This window comes from Apis mellifera, linkage group LG11, assembly GCF_003254395.2.
Source record: "Apis mellifera strain DH4 linkage group LG11, Amel_HAv3.1, whole genome shotgun sequence".
NCBI classification, from domain to species: domain Eukaryota; kingdom Metazoa; phylum Arthropoda; class Insecta; order Hymenoptera; family Apidae; genus Apis; species Apis mellifera.
Window position 1 is genome coordinate 6,244,540 of NC_037648.1, and position 19,730 is coordinate 6,264,269.

A 19,730-nucleotide genomic window follows, 5' to 3' on the forward strand; every position below is an offset into this window, starting at 1 on the left:
GCGTTTTAATAGAAAATATATTAAGAAATATATCATTTCTTAATATTGATAATAACACAATATAAGAAAAAAATCAATTTTGTCTTAATTGCATAAATAAACTTCATATCATATAATAATTTATTTATCTATATTATTTTCATATATTTACATTATACAGTTAATGTAATAAAGATATAAACAAGATAAAGATAGAGATTAATAATGATAATGACAATGATGATAATAATGACAATGACAATGACAATGATAATGATAATTTTTTTACACATATTATGAGATTTTTAAAAATTAGATTCAAAGATTATATAACAAATTAATTAATCTAATATATTTAATTTAATTAAATTTAAATTAAAAAAAATTATTTTTTAAGAATAAAAGTTTTTTAAATATTTATTTTATATATTTTATTTTATATACGTTTTTTTTAATCATATCATTATCAATATAAAAAAATGATATAAATAATATAAATTTTTAAATAAATTACACTTCATATATTATTTATCATAATCATAGTTATTAAATCTTAATGAAGTTTAAATGATAATTATAAAATTATGAAATTTATTATCATAATTATAATAGATATTTATCAAAACCATGAATCTTCATATTAAATAAACAATAAATAACGAAGTAAAAAAATTTAATTTTTTTAAAAATAGAATAAGAATAGTTTGGAAAGCGTAATTTCTTTGAAAATTAATTTTATGATTAGTTTTAAAAAAATACTATAAAAAATAAAAATATAATAAGCAATAATTTAATTTTTTTAAAAATGCATTAGAGACAAAAAAATTCTTTGTTATGAATAAATTAAATTAATTTATTTAATTTATACGTATATAAAATTTTATAATTTTCTAAATTTTTGAATTTCTTAACTTTTCATATTATTAAATTATTTTATTACAAAGAATTCAAGAATTTTAAAATTCATCAAAATGGATAAAAAATATTTCATAAATTCTAAAGTCAATATATTTTCTACAAAATAAAGTTTATATAGATATTTAATACATTGTCTTCTTATTAGAAGATTTAATCAGTTTGATTTATTCGTCTTTATATTTTATTTATTTGTCAATAAATATAATGTAATATATTTATAAAAAAATAAATAATATATTTCAATTACCATAATAAAATGTACATATAATAAAATCAAAATTTTATAAATAAAATTTTATGAACAAAAATTATTGAAATTTTATGAACAAAAAAAATATAAACAGGACTATATGATAGTTTTTTTTTTATAACTAGTAAGTTTTAATTAAAACAATAATTAAAAGTTTCAATTTTGAAGTTACTTTTATTTTTTTAAATGGAATCATTTTTTTTTATGCATGTTGATTCTTTATAAAAAAATTATTAATTTATTTACATCGAAAAAGTATTAATTTAAGAAATATTTTAATTTTAATTTTATTTTATTTTTATATTTTTATATTAAATTTTTAATATTAATTTTGTAAATCTTATGATATAAAAGACAAGAAACACAAAATTCTTTTTATGTCTTTCTTGTCTTTCATACAATATATTTTACAAAATTAAATATAAAATATTTCTGAAACTAATAGTATTTCAACGTATATATATAGTTTAATTCTTTTTTTTTTTTATACAAAATGTTGAGATGTGTGAATATTTAATATGTTATGCAAAATATAGTTCATTTTCTAATATTATAAATAATTTATATTAAAAAATATATTATGATATATTATGATATATTATATATTTACAATAATGATATAGAATATGATATATTTGAATATTTGATATAGAAATATATGTATATAATTTTAAAATATTTTAGTTAAATCATAATCTACATAAAAAATTTTTTAATTTCTAATAATAATGTCTAACAATACTAAGTTCATAATTAAATTACTTATAATATAAAACTATACTTTATTGCAAGACATTGATTTTAAATCATAATATTTAAATATATAATATATAAATCTCATATATAAATCTAATATATAAATATATAAATATATAATATATAAAATCTCTAATTAAACTTGTTATTATTTATGATTAATAGATATGAATTCAGTATTGAATAGCACGAAAATATGAAATTATGTTTTAACATAAATTCATTTAAATTCTGAAATCTAATCTAAATTATTATAATCGTTCATATAACTCATACAAATAATAAATTATATTTTATTTCAAGACAAATCAACTCATACAAATAACAAATTATATTTTATTTCAAGACAAATCGATTTCAAATTGTAATCTTATAAATTTTATCTAATGTTATTAATTCAATATTAATTCAATCTATTAAAATTAAGTTATAGAAATTAAACTACTCAAAAAATAAATTTTAAATCAAATATTTTTTACCTCAATGAATACTTCAATTCTTTAATTTTATTATATTTATTATATTTTATTATATTTTATTGGAATAAAAATACGAATTTCAAAATTCACCGGTGAAAAATACCATCACAAAAGTTAGAGATCCCTGCGTCAATCGGCCAAATATATGTATTGTATCATATTTATAATTCAGATTGCCGTTTTTTACAGTGTAACGGAATGTCCTATGATCGAATGTAGATATTGTAAGGAAATGTGTGCGTATTGAAACACTGTCAGGGCTAATAGCGATGAGAAGCAGCAACAATAACACGATTACTTTAGAGAAACATATCAGCATGCAAAGCGTATATAGAATGTGAACGATAATAATTAACATGCACGACACGAGCGTACGATCAATCGAAATAAAAGCGATCAAAGCTTGAAAAAACGCTGATACGAAAAAAGAAAGAAAGAAAGAAAGAAAAATAGAAAAAAAATGATTGGTATTTTCCATCTATGTTGATGCGACAATTCAAAACAATATCTCCGGTTATTTACGGAGAAAATTCTTCAACCTTCTACCTAGAATGCTAAAAAGAAAATATAGAAATATCAGTCGCTTATCACTTCATTTCATGTCAGAGAAGAAATTGTAGGGAAAAATCATGACAGCAAGCTATTATAAGTGAGAATTTATGCAACTTACGACGACCACAATAAGAACAGTCAATATAAACAAATGCGAAGCATTTCCTCGATACAAATTGCTGTTTGTACACAAGATGCGACGACTCAACGTTATTTCTTACGAGCAAAGAGCTTATATCACAGATATTTACTTGATCGAGAGAAAATTATTCGGTCAAAGGCATCGTGAATTATCGGAACGAAAATAAATTTGATCAAAAGCAATTGTGGTGATTTCGTTCGGATCTTATTTTGCGAAAGAAAGAAGAAAATATATTTGTATTTGTAAGATGTGATGTAAGATCTTTCATTCATTCGCTATCAGCATGTTTCTTAAACGGTTTCTAAATGTTTCATACGCGAATTTGTTTTCTTTTTAATAATCGAGATTGTTATTATCTGATAATGAAATTTCACATTTATTAAAACATTTTAACTATTTGTAATTATTTTCTGCTATAAGTTGCAATAATATACATATTATATTATATACATATTATTATTATACATATTAAATTTGAGTAAAACTATCATTGAAGTTATGAAACATGGATTTAGAAGAAGAAAATATATTCTTATTAAAATCTAATATAAAAATTTAAATTAGATTCATTATAAATTCATAATTTATATTTTAAATTCAAAAAATTTCGAAAATTTTTTATTTATATATTTTGAAATTATTTTAATCAATTGATTATATATTATCAAAAATTATATATTATATTTTCTTTATAAAATTTATTATATTTATTATGTACTTATTATATATTTATTATATATTTATTTCCATTATAGAAAAATATGTAGGATAGAAAAAGCAAATCAATTTTCAATTAAATATTATAACTTCGTAATATTCTATATCTAGCATATATATTTTATTTTTTCTTCTATTTCATATATATATATATATATATATATATATATATATATATATATATATATATATTATAATTTCTTTTATTTGAATCATTTTTTTTCATTCATTTTTAAAATTTTTTTTTTCTAAGTAATTTTAACTTTTATTATCAATTTTTGCACAAAAATATTCGTAATATCATCATTTTAAATTACTGATTTATTTAATAGAAATTTCTATATAATTATCATCTAATTTCATTTAAATTTCTTTATATAAATAATATACACAAAAACAAAATAATTTACTAAAATATTTAACTTTCGACACTTGTAAACTTCAACACAACAAATATTTTTAAAATTATAATTGGATCAAACATCAAAAATGTTATATTTTATTCCTTAAAATAACAAACAAAAAATTATGCATTTTGTTAATAATATGCAAGTTTCATTTAATTATTAATCATTAATCGTTTAATATAATCGAATATCTTATGAATAATTAATGTTATTAGAAAAGTGTTCTAATAAGAAGAAGACATCATAAATATGCAAAAAATTTTTTTGTAAATCGATTGATAAGAAAAATTTCATTTTTTAAAAATAGAATTATATAATTTTGAATGCATTTGATTTATTTAAGCATAAATATTAATCTGCTTATATAAAAATCATTGATTTAGAACATATTTTCTAATCGAAATTTGTAAAAATTATTTTTAATATTTTAATTTAATCCTTAATATTTTTTATTTTTTTTATAATATTTTGTATTTTATAACAAATACTCATAAATCGATTAATGCATTCAAAATTATATAATTTCATTAAAAAAATAAAATTAAAATCTTAAAATCTTCTTCATTATTCAAAAAAAAATTATTTCCACAATATGATATCCTCTTTTTTTTAGATCAAATAATTTTTATATTAAAATATTTTTTCATGAGTATTATATTATATTTTTCAAGTATTTTATTTAACATATCTTAAACTTATTTAACATATCTTATATACATATACATATTAATATGATAATATGAAGAAAAAATTAATACTAATATTATTCTTCCTTTTTTTCTTTCATTCCTTTCATTCAATGTTTTAAGATCATATACATATGAAAATTATCGAAATTAGTTCAATTCGCGTAAAGTACAAATAGAAACCGCGTAAAGAAACTTTATGAGCGGAAGCAACATACACAAAAGAATCGAAAGTAGCGAAAGCATTATATCCGAGGGCTAGCTCGACGTGATGGCAAATATTTGGGCGCGCATTTTAAAACGCATTTTACTCTCGCTAAGCAGCGATTACGTATTAGATGAGTAAGAAAAAGCGAAGAAACATTATTATCATCATCATCATCATCATCTTCATCATCATCATCTGGTCGTTCGAATGATCCGTGGCCTCCTCCTACCTCGATACGGCTGCATGCCATAAGAATATTATTCATTTCTGTTCGTGTATGTATCTCTCATACATTACCTTAAGGCCTCGCGAAATCATAAATCGTAGTAGATGACACATGGTCTGCGGTTGAGAAGGTTTCGTCATTTCAATGACAAATGTAATATGTGTGTGTGTGTGTGTGCGTGTGTGTGTGTGTGTGTGCGCGCGCGCGCGCGTGTGCGTGTGTGTGTGTATGTGTATCATACGTATTTATATATATTGTATATGGGACATATATGTATATATACATATATACATATATATAAAATAATTTATAGCATATGTGGATGCATGTGTTTAACGTTAATATGTATACGAATATAAATATATATAATATAATATATAATATATAATATACACTATAGAGGAAAAAAAGCCCTCGAGAGAGATACGTGGAAAAGTATCCTTTGTAGGTACCTGAAACACTGTCACAATAGCCCAGAGTAACGAGTCAAAGTTTTTCCTATCACACTCGACGTCAGAGCTGCCTTTCATCGTTTCACAGAATTTGCAACCAAACAGGTTCATCCCGAGAATACTACAACACAACGAAACGTGCAATGTACTTCCTTATCCGTAAATATATAGATAGATAGGTAGGTAGATATGTGTAGTACGGTAGAGAGAAAAGGGAAGAGAAAAAAAAGAAAAGTAGTAAGAATCAAGGATATAGATAGAGGAGGAGATGGAACGAAGAGATGGATAGAGAATGAGTAAGTGGAAAAAAAATTTAAATAAGAGAGAGAAAAAAAAAGAAGAGAGAAACTTCTCTTTATTAAATAAGATAAATCGAGTCACTTAACGAATAATTGTTTAAAAAGCCTGATGACGGTGCGCATGTCCTACTTTATAACACATTAAGTAATACATACTAACATTCCTTTAAATTATTATAGTGACTATTTTCTTTTTTTGTAAAAAATAAACATATAAAATTTTCATGAAAAAATAAATTTACTGCAAATTTCTATTTTGTTATTACAATTATAATTATGTACGATTACAATTATCTAATTGCATATGATTTTATTAAAACCTAAAATTAAAATCTAAGTTGAAAAGTATAGAAAATATTAATTATTTTATGATTTTATTTATTAATTTTATTGGAAAATTTTTAGATAATGATATACACTATCAGCCAAAAGTATAAAAAATTTAATTTATAGAAAAATCATTTAATTTAATTTAAGAATATTTTAATTAAATTTAGAAATAATATTTATTTTAGTTTTACATAAAATTAACAAATTTAAAGTTTAATAATTTTAAATAATAATACAATTATTAAATTCAATATATTATTATGTAAATACATACAATATAACATTAAATATAGAAAAAAATGTTATACTTCTACATTTTATTTTTTTTATTATAAATTCATATTTTATGTATTTAATGATTACAAATATTTAAAAGTTTATTTCTTATAAATAAAAATACATTTTCTTAATAAAATTTTATAGAAAATTATTGCTTAAAATGTTGAAAAAATAATTATATAAATAATATCATCTTATATAATAATATAATAATATATCATATTATATATATAGATATATATATATATATATATAATTTTTTATATAATGTTCCAATCAATGAATTTGTTAAATCAAATTTTGATTAAATTATAATGAATAAAATAATAAAAGTATTATTAAAAATGTATTTAAAAAATAAACAATAATATTAAAATTCAAATTATTTGATATCTTATTATTAATTTTTTGAAAAATGATTAATTTAATATTAAATTAAAATAAAATTGTGCATTAATAGAAGTAAAAAATTATTTAAAAGTAATTCCAAGTGAAATTTTTTATAGTTTCTATATTGATAGTTATCTTTAATTTAAAAAAAAATAAAAAATTCTAAGAAAATTCTAAAATTCATTCAGAAATGAAAATTATCAAAAAAGATATTATTATATTGTTATTATATAATTATTATTATTTCACTATTTTTATTTCTTTATTTCGCTATTATTATTTGTAATTTGTCATATTTTATTATAAATTGTTTTTTCAATAAGAATACCTAATTAATAACTATAGTTACATAAAATACACGTAATATTTGTTATTATCCATGAACTTTATATATATAAAAATTTCACTATATTTGATTTTATATAAAATAAAGCTACTTTTTAGAAATGATTTTTAAACTAATAAAAATTGTAAAATTATTGAAATAACAAATTACGACTTTTCCTTATTATTTCAAATAAAATTTTAGATACATATTATAGATATATATATATAAAATATAAAACTAAAAATATAGAATTTATAAATTGAAGACAAGTTTTTATAAATTTATAAATTAAGATAAGTATGCCACAATGCACACATAATTAATCACAATTTGCTATAAAAAAAATAGCAATAATAATCATGTTTTTGGCTGAAAGTGTATATTACAATGGAACGAATTCACACCTATCGCATGGCTATCAGCTAATGCTTTTTGCATATTTTTTTCGTCAGATAGTTCAAAAATTAAAAAAGAGAGAAAAAAATTAAATAAAAAAATATATATTCGTATTAATGCGATACTTAAAACAAAATCCATAGGTTAACCCTCAAAGTATACATTGCAGAATATTGAATTAAAATTGAGTTATAAAATTATTAATTTAAAATTAAAATGAAACTTATCTAATTCTTTATTGAATAACATTATTTCTAACCATTAGAATTAACTAGATCAAAAAAAAACCCAGTCGTTGAACCGCGAGGGTTAAAAATCCACATCTGCATCGTACATAATGATGACCAAAAAATGACACGTAGCCTATGGCAAATTGAACGATCAATCGATCATCGGATGACTTTGAAACACTATAAATCGCGATATATAGCAAAAGGCCGTGAGCATAATGAAATAATCGAAAAAAATACAATATTATTCATTCGCAAGCTGTCTAATATCGATGACCACACCGAGACGCACTTTTTAGGCATTTAAAATAGAACATAGCATAAAAAAGGGAGAAACGGGGCAGAATAGAATAAGAAAAAAGACGTATGAATACACGAATAATTAATAGATAATAGTAGATATATATATATATATATATATATATATATATATATATATATATATATACATATAGCTCTCATACTCGTCGCTAAATAAAAGCACCATGCACACATGAAGATATATATATATATATATATATATTCATTTAAATATTCATATGTATAACAGGTGTCCTCTAATATCAAAATTGTAATTTAAAAAAAAAAAAAGAAAAAATACAGAGAGAAAAAAGAAAAAAGAAAAATATAATGTAATAATATACACGTTCGATGCCTCAAGCCATGAGAAAGGACTAACAAGACGACCCTCTTTAGACGTGCCAACAAACACCCATCAATACAACGTTAGAAAACGCCGCTCGCAAACGCAACAATATCGGTAATAATAAATGTACGACAACTGCTGCTGCGATTCGGTCATCTATTATATATATATATATATATGTGTGTGAGATGCAATTTACGCGGCAATTCATATGCCGTGAGAAAAGATAAAAAAGCGCATAAAGAAGAAAAAAAGACAAAGGAATATTAAACGGAAGACATAGTCACCTAATACACTTCATGATCGAAGAGCAATGACATACAAGCCCCAGCTCCTGTGGAAGCTTGGAAGCGGACAAGAAGCTGTTCTCAAAATACAATAAATGTCAACGAGACTTAGACGGATGAAACACGGCTCACATATTTCATGAACATATACGAACATATACGACTTTACTGATTGACACTTTATCGATCGCGTGACAATTTTCGAATGTTGATTCGTGATCTCGTTGACATTTAACAATCTTTTTTCTTGATAAATAGTCTGTCCACAATCCGTAATAAGTCTATCGATAATCCAGTGATTCTCAATTTGGCGGTCATGCAAACAGTTATGCTGATATGAGATGATCATCTGAACAGGAGTTAAACGCGCGACGTTAATCTGCGTCCGTGAACATGAAACGCGCTTATATACATTTAATACTTTGGAACCACGATGCGCGAACCGCGATCCTTGAATCGTGCATCTCCGATTTTTATGGGCCGATTAATACGTGGCTTGAGAACCGCGATATAATTTTCGAGCACTTGTTGGCTAAAAATAAAAAGAAATAACTTACCTGAATATAAAGATGAAAAGTACTAAAAGGGAAAAGAATACGGCAACGTTATCCATAGTGCGCAGCATCACGAACAATTGTCGTCGAAGGTTTGGTAGAAAACGCACCAATTTCAGGATTCTGAGTAACCGGAACGTTCTCAACACACTCAGCCCGGAACTGCCACCCCTCTCCTCAACGAATGCTTGACAAATCTCCACCACGCTAGATGTTCAACAGAAAATTTTTTCCTCCTCTTTGAAATTCTTTCGAGCAGTAATTCCCAACTTATCGATTGCAAAAATTTTTTCTGACAAATTGCCAATTAATTTAACAACCCAGAAATTTTTTAGTTTCGCAAAACTCGAAATTCGTGTTATTTCAAAACTCTAAAAATCTAAGATTATTATTTTTTTTTAAATATAAATCAATAATTAAAAATATGAATATTTTTAATTCAAATTCATAATTAGATAATAATATTTAATTAATTCCTTTAAAAAATAAATTAAATTTTTTAAAATTATAGAAAAATAAAAAAAATTTTTTTAAATTAATATAATAATAAAATCTTATCAATTAAAATGATTCTAAAATCTAAACAGAAATTCAACTATATTATCAAATATTATTTATTATTATGAAACTATAGATATTTATGAGAAATGATTTCAAGATTATATAAATATCCTTAATTTATTAATTATTAATTTATTAATAATTAATAAAATATTAATTTATTAATTAATATAATATACCTTAATTTTAATATAATATAACAATATGATAATATTGTTATATATATAATATAATATAATAATATTATCATACTGTTATATTATATCATAGAATATAATATAATACAATTTTTATATTATATAATAATATGTTAATAATATGTTATATTAAAATTAAATTTTATTAATATTATGATATTATTATATTAAAATTATGGAATAAAATATTCATAATATATTTTGGTATATAGATTATATAAATATTAAAACAATTTTTTTCCTAATAAAGACAAGATTATACCAATAATCATATTTTTTAAATTTTATAAATATACTTTACAGGAGAAGATAAAAACATATTATTTGAATTTTATAAATTGTAATTCAAAATTGGAAAACACTGCTTTAAAGGAATTTTTTATAAAGTATGAGATTCATATCAATACGAATAGCTTTTATATTGAACATTTGAAATCATTTCTGATATTCACAAAAAAATAATAATAATAAATAAAAAATTTATAAAAAAAGACAGAAAAGACAAAAAAATACGTAAAAAATAATATTAATTAATTTTTATTTTTTAATTAGATGTTTTGTTAAAGATATTTTTTTATTGTATTCTTATTGTTCTTCTTTTATTTTTTCAAGCTAATATTGCAATTATTTTATTTAAATCAATTGTATTATTAATATGATTTTATTAAAATATGGAAAATATGAAAATCTTGAAACTGACTTTCAATCTTTAAAATTTTATTTACTTTAATTTAAATTATAGAAATATCATAATCGAAAATAATATTAATTATAAAAATATAAAACTAATTCATTTTTTATAAAATTATTTAATTTTTATTATAAAAATTAATTCATTTTTCATTATTCGTAATCATCATAGATGTTATAAAAATAATAATTTTTTACATACCTGAGCACTACAACAACTCCATCAAAAACGTTGAATCCATTACTTATGTATCCAAATGGACCTTCCGCGATTATCTTGAGCAACATTTCCACAGCAAAGACGGCCGAAAATACAATATTGCTTACCTCAACTACTATAGTTAATTGCTCTGGCTGTCGACCGATAAACAGAAAAAAAAATACCATCTATTCGATAAACATATTTATATTTAACTATGAAACATTAATTAACCCCTTGTCTTACAACATCGACTTTACAATACTTGTTAACTACACTATTATTAGTTTAAACTTATTATTTGCGAGAATAGGAATTTAGTGTAAATGTTTAATGAGTTATTGATTTTATTGTAAATTTTGAATCTTTATCAATTAATATAAAGCTACATTATTTTACTTGTAATAAAAAATTTACTTGTAATAAAAAAATATTTTATATTTATTATATTCAAATATTATCTTACTCAGAAAATTATACAAATTTGAAATTATATAATTAAAATAAATTATACTCAATATTTAAATATTCATTTATACATTTTAATAAACGGGTATTAATATATTCGATACATCCTTATAATCCTTAGATCATTTCTAGATATCGAAACAGAAATAAAAATATGCAAATATATCAGTTCTTGTAATATTATTTTATATCGAATTTAGAGATAGAATTTAGAGATAGAAATATCTTAAAACCTAATTGTTTTTAAATTAATTATATTAATTCATTATTATTTATAACTCAATAATAAGCATCAATTGCTAGTTTTGCATATTAATTTTTCGTTTAGAATCAATTAGATTTAAAGATCGTCCGATTAGATTAAAACCCTCTATAATTTGTCACTGATTATTATCTGATAGATATAATACATGCGTATAAAGATGGAAATTTCATGTAAATGTATATACATGCAAATGACAGAATTTCGACAGTTCGAAGTGAACTGTGTGCCAGAAATTAGGAGGTAAATAAAGGTAGAATATAGCTACCCTAGTTTTGAGTGTATATTACGTGTCAATAACACTAACAAAATGATGACGCAGTCTCAACAAAAATCACAATATTCTCTCACAATATGTAAAATCAAAGATCAAAAAATCATTACTTATAACTTATTAAATATTATAACTTAATTTTTATATACTAATGAAAAAATTAAATTTAATATTAAAAAACATTAAACAGAAATTTTTGTTTTTATGAATGAATTTATTATTATTTTAATTATTATTTTAAATATTTTCATGTTTTTAATAGCTCTAAAATATTTGGAAACTTATATTCTGTAAAATTCTCGAATTTAAAAATTTTTTTTCTCATTTTTATTATTTAGAATTTTCAAAATTTAGATAAATAATAATTGACTTTATATTTATATTTAAATTTACTATTAATTTATTTAGGCTTATTTTAATCGATTGATGAAATTAGTTATTAATTTGTAATATTAATATTAAATCTATTAGAGTTCTACTAGATATATATACAAATTTTTATTATATTAAATGAATACTGAACGATCAGAGGTAATTGATTGAAATTGATTATGAGGACAGTTTCAAATATTAGTTTCATATCAAAGAGACTTGAATTATTAATAATCTAATTGAGAATTTATTTAATCCATAATACTTACTTCATTACATATTTTTTATACAATATTTATTTACATAAATTTATTATTTATATAAATTTAATTATTATTTATATAAATTTATATAAGTTATTATAATATTATATTTAAATATAAATTTTTATTATTAATTATAATTAATTAATCATTTAACTATTTTATAATAATTATTAATTCTTAATTATAAATACTAGATATAATTCACATAAATGTGTTTCATTCTTTACGATAAAATAATTTTTCATTTTTTTCATAAATATTTTATCAATTATTCTTATATAATTATTTTATGGATATATATCTCATTTTATTATATTAAATTTTTACTATTTTTTAGTAAATTTTTTTTACTTTTCTTTAAATAGTATTTTTTTTCTTTAAATAATTATTTCTTTAAATTCAATTACTTTTTATATATCTTCCCTTTTTAAATTATGTTCCATTTAAAAAGTGCTGTAACAATAAAATATATGATGATCAGAAAAGGCCAAGTCAGCTGATTATTCCTAAACACAATTTACAACTTCTTTATCTCGACAGTAATACCACTTCTTTTCCGATATTTCAAAGGATCATAAATATACAAAATCGTAAATATATTTTATCTATTGATAAAATTTATTGCTAAACTTTTAACAGTAAAGGACTCAAATTCCGTAAATTGATTAATTTTATATAAAATAAATTTTATTTTATATAAATATCATTTTTAAAAATGATAAATTTTATATAATCAAATAAAAAATAATAAAAATCAGGTCAATTCAAAATTAAAGATTTTATACAATATATAGTGCCGTAATTTAATAAAATAACAAAAAATTTCAATAGATTATATAAAAAATTTAATGAACGATATATTTTTGTCTTTTTTTTCTATTTAATTATGTTTTTTCATTTTTATTATTGAATTTTATTTATAACAAAATTTAAAAAAAAATAAGAAAAGAATATGTTTACTATAAATTTAATGAAAACCATGAAAAATAAGTTCAAAATAGTCTCAATATTATTATTATTAGGTTATTATATTATTTAATACAACAACAAATATTAATTAGATTTTCAAATAATTATCTTGTGTTATTGTTACACACAATTCTAATTTATTTATTTTAATTAGAAATACTTTTATATATTAGGAAATGATAAATTATCTTTGGTCTGGCATTGCAACATATTTATTTTTGATTATTTCAAATTCCTTTTCTTTTGATTAACAAAAATATTATGCAATAGATTTCGAGGTTGGGCTCGAACAATATGACTTTTTCATTAAAGAGCAATAATGAAAGTGTTAGAATATAAACAAGAACCTTGCTTTCAAGATCAACAACGTGATTGAGTGTTTTCTAAGAATTTCTGCAGAGTTTGCTTGAATAAATGATTGATCGAGGGAATAAGAAATAGAAAGAATATATTTCGTGATAAAAAACGAGGAAATAGAGGATGTAAGGTCAAACATGAAAGAACAGAAGTGTATTTAAGTATTAGTTATATTGTTGTGTTTATAATAAATGTTATATAAAATATCTAATTAAAATATTCAATAAATTAAAAATCTTACAGTTTCAACAACTTATTTCGAAAATCAAAAATATTATTCTATTATTTCTATATACATATTTATATAAGATGTCTTATCTAGCTAAGAAAAAGTTTTAAAATAATTTAAAAAAAAATACATTATTTTCCAAAGGTGAAAATTTTTCAAAGATTTTAAAATCAATAATAACCAATAAAACCAATAATAGGTTTTAAATTGAATTATGTATTTTTCTTATATATTAATATTTCTTTTCTAAAAAAAAAATATTAAAATATCAGACAAAAAATGATTAAAACATTAAATAGTAAATAGTAAAACTTACTAAATAATAATTATACACTTTATGGATATACACTTTATATCTCATTTTGTTATATTAAATTTTTTATAAAATTAAATATTTCTTAAGATAATTATTTTCAGAAACAATTTTGCTAATGTTATTTTTTTGTATATATTATATAATATTATTTAAATTCTTTAATTTTTTCTAGATACATGTTTTTATATAAAATTATAACCTATATCAAATAATAAAAAAAATCGTAATATTTTATTTACAATCGAAATCATAAAATCTGTGAAATATTTTCTCCTTCATATAATTTCATATAATTTAAAATTATATATAAAAATTCTATAAATTAATAATTATTGAAAATATTTTAAGACAAGGGGTTAATCTATTTCAAACAATAACATAAAAAAATAATTTCTCTAATAAGTTCACTGTCCGTTAATTTAAATTAAGATAATCGAAAGTTATATATTTTTTCTTTTAATATAAAAATAAATAAATTCATTTTAACAGAGAAAAATTATTATTCAATTATAAAAATAAATCGCGTAAGATGAATAAATTCATCATCAATTATTAAATATTTTACATTTTGAATATATTATTAACATTCGAATATAATAATAGTTCATCCAAAGATAAACTATCTCTACTTATATCATTGCATTCCATCATTATATTCGTAATAAAAATACTTTATATCACATATATATGACAAAGATAACTATAATCGACTTAACTAAAACTAATTTAGTTCCATTAATTCTTAACTTTGTAATCGAAACTATATCTTATCTCCGTTTCCAATTAAAAAATAACTTAGTTGACGAATTAATTTCATTGTCGGGATATAGTTTCCAAGTATTAGAATTGGATTTCCAAATATATCGAATATAAGAAAATCGAATATAAGAAAAATCGAGTAAAATTTCGAAAAGAGATTTTAATTATAATAAATTATTCTAAAAATTATAAAAATTATTAAATAACCAATGTTATTTGAGATTATGTTATTTTGAATTATAAATACTGTATAATTTTGATAGAATAATTGAAATAGAAAAATAGAAAAATATTATTTAACTATTTCATAAATAAAAAATTGATTTTTTTTTATATTAAGTTTACTTATAATAATTTTTAGACTTTAAACATTTTTAATAAAGTATTACTTATGTATACTAAATTATAAGTTAAAATTGAACATTTTGAATTGTAACATTATTCTTATTGAATAAAAATAATAAAAAATAGAAAACAATATAATTTAATTCATTGGATAATCTAAGTTAATTTTCAGCAATTAATTATTTTTAAACTTTAAATTGATAATTTTTTATTCGTAATATTCTTTTAATAAATTAATGATATCTAAAAAGATCATTAAATAAATATAATTAATGCAATGTAAATATATTGAAATATTTAAAAAATAAGAAATATGAATACACACGCACACGCAAAAGCCGATAATTAAAATATTTACTTACAAATCACATCTTTTATGTTATTATAATTAAAATATTTGTTATTATCTTAAAATAAAAAAATAAAAACGAAAAAAAATATATAAAAGAATTTTTTAATGTATAAAATAATTGTATAAAAGAAAAACACATAAATTGAAAAAATACAATTAGTGAAAACGATATAATATATGTTATTAAAATTATTTTAGAAATCCAACAAATTTAATATAATAATAATGGAAATTAAAGAATTCGAATTTCATATCTTTATCAAAATTTTTTCAAAATTATATAATATTAATTCAAATTATTTCTATCTTTCTAACTAACATTATTATAGATATATTATAATAGATAAATAATAAAAATAATTACATTATTTAAAAGTAATATAAATAATTTGAATATTATCTTCATTAATTATAAATTATTAATAAATGAATTTCAAATTGGATAATATAAATTTTATGTATAGAAATATATATATGTACCTATGTACGTATATATACGTACCTATATAAAAAGAAATCATTAAAAATATATTTAAATAAAAATATATATTTACAGAATTAACTTTGTGAACATAATTCTCATTTTACAGAATAAAACTTAATTTCAAACTACTTCATAAAATATAGTTTTTTTAATAAATTTGCATTGGATGAAATAAAATAAACAAAATGCGATGGCGATATAACAAAGACAGAGCTTTGTCTCGTATTCTCTAAATAAATTTAATTGTTTATAACTTAAATAAGTTTTGATCCATATTTTTGTATATCAATATTTATTTTGACTATCAATTTTTCAAAAATATCAAATATTAATACAATTAACTTTATATATTACAAGAATTAATTATTTTCATTTTTTCAATTTTAATTTCCATCGATCAATTTAATGTTTTAATTTTTTTAATTTCAATTTAATTATCATCGCTTTCACTAATTGTGCAATTCTAATCCGGACAGTGGACATATTACATAACTGTTGTACAAGGTAAAACACTGACCTGGTTATGATATTCTATTCCCATGCTCAAAGTATTGATCAAAATCGCCAATAAGATACCCTGTTGAAAATATTTGTGCTCGACCAGCTTCTTGATCAACCGTCTTATGCATCTTATAGCGCAAATACAACTGTTTCCGCAACTTCTTAGGAATCTTTTCGCACGGGAATTTTTCGTCCATTTGTCACCTTCGTCTGGCCATTGATCAATACCCTGGAGTTCACAGCAACAGGAACAATTATCAATGTCCGAAGCTAACCATTGCGTACGATCCTCTAGGATAATATGTCGATCCGTTATTCCTAAAATAAATTTCCTTTTATACATATATATACATATACTATATGTAACTGCATTGAATATTTCTATTTATCTGATTTCCATCTTCTTCTTCAGATTTATATTTATTATTCATAATAATTTTTTTGTTTTTCTGATTTATATTTTATATTAAGTAAAAAATAATTTGAGCAACGGTGATTTCGATAAATTTTAATTACATACAAAAAATAACAAAAAATATACTTAATTTATTAATGATTTTAAATATTCTGAAAATATATTAAATATTTCCAATATTATAAGAATGAATTACATATAATATTATATAAAATTTTAAAAAATAAAATTATTTATTTTTGCATATAAAATTATTTTCTAATCTATTTTCTAATTTATATATTATAATTTTGAAAACTTTCTGTGATAATGAAAAAGATGATAATTAAATCTATATAATCATTCATAATTGAAAATTATATATTATATATAATATATAAAAAATTCTATAGATTCTGTAAATAGATCTGATATTTTTTTTTATTATATATTTTTCTTTTATATCATAAAAGAAACAATAAATCTTTCTTGTTCAACTAATAATAAGTATATGAGTATATGATGTAAATTTGTATAAATATAGATATAAGAAATAAAAAAAAAATATCAATAAAAATTGCAATATTTTATGAAAAAATATCAACGAAAAAATTCAATATATTTATAAAGATAATTAATAATTTCAAGGAATTATAATACATATAATAGATATTAAGAGAAATGAAAAATAATTAATTTAAATTGAAAGCATTATTTCCTATTGTTTTGTAGAATATATAATGAGGTTAATTTAATTCATCTATAACAATATGAGTGAATTGTTTGTAACATTGATTATCATAATTATTATTGTTATAATTCTAATTATAATGTTACAATAACATTATAATTAAAATAATAAAAGGAAAATATATTATATTAAACAAAACGAAAAATTTAAAAATATAAATTAAAAATATAAACATCAATTCATGAATACATTATTTATACAATATTTTACAATATATACACAAAATAAAATTAAATTATATATATTAATTTAAGTTTTTTTATATATTAATAAACAATTATCTTTTATAATAACTATAATCCAATATTGAATCTTAAGTTTCATTAATTAATATATTTTCAAATTATTTAATCTATTTATATTTAATCTATTACAAACATGTATATATAAATAAAAATAAAATTATATTCGAAAAAATTAAAATAATAAAATCAATTTTTTGAGAATAATTTATTTCTATTATTAAATATAAGCTATTAAAAAATCTAATTCTTTCATTTTTTAAATTCTTATATTAAAATACAGGGAAAAAATGAAACGTCAATGAAATATCAATTACTTCTAATTCTCATAACACTTATAATTATAAGTTATGTAAAAAAAGTAATAAAATACGAAGAATGATAAAGCAATAAATATCTTCATTCTTCAATAAAATTGAAATTATGAAAATATAAAAATTTGACGAAATAATAAAAATTGGACGAAAGTTATCACATAAAAAGAAAAATAGATGACTACTTTTGTATTACATTAGTTTTTATATTCTTTTATATAATAATTATATTCTCTTATATATAATTTTCATCTTGTTTCCATTTTTTACTTTCAGTATTATTGCTTCATATATTTTTGGCATTTTTCAGTTGATATATGAAATTAAGTTGTCTTAATAGTCAAAATATAGTAATATAAATACATTAACATTATTATTTTAATTTTTTCACGTTAATCTTTTATTTTAATTGTTAAATTTTTTATGAATATTTGTATATTAATTTCCAATTTAGATATTTATGCATATTTTATACATATTTTATGCATTATATACATATATAATTTCTATATATTTATGTATTAATTTCAAATATAAATTTTTACAATTATATAAATCAAAATACATAAAATATATTTCATAGATATTTTTTTTAAATCATGTTTCATGAAAATCTAGTATAAATCATTTTTTTCCAATAACTAATTATAAAAAACGATTTATCAATATTAACAATATTAAAAACAATAATATTAATAATAATATATTTATTATAATATTAAACAAAATTTACAAATAACATATCTGAAAATACAATATATAATATAAATATTGTATAAAATATATTTAATATATATTAATATTTGGAAGCATATTTATAAATATTTTTCTGGAAAAATTTTATTCATTTTATTTCTAATTTCATTCAATTAAAAATATCTTCACTTGTGCCATTTTTCTTCAAAAATTGTTCTTAA

The 19,730-nt window shown here is 19.6% G+C and overlaps 1 protein-coding gene across 11 annotated transcripts in view; it reads right to left on the reverse strand.

Annotated features, from left to right (window-relative positions):
• LOC551883 (voltage-dependent T-type calcium channel subunit alpha-1G) overlaps nucleotides 1-19,730 on the reverse strand; it is a 198,429-nt gene that overhangs the window by 56,209 nt on the left and 122,490 nt on the right. For 9 of the 11 annotated variants that reach the window (XM_026443546.1, XM_026443548.1, XM_026443547.1 and 6 more), the window contains 3 exon segments: nucleotides 17,129-17,430; nucleotides 11,162-11,313; nucleotides 9,515-9,718 (listed from right to left, as the gene is read on the reverse strand). In XM_026443546.1, the coding sequence (XP_026299331.1) occupies nucleotides 9,515-9,718; nucleotides 11,162-11,313; nucleotides 17,129-17,430 (658 nt within the window). 11 annotated transcript variants of the gene reach the window in all.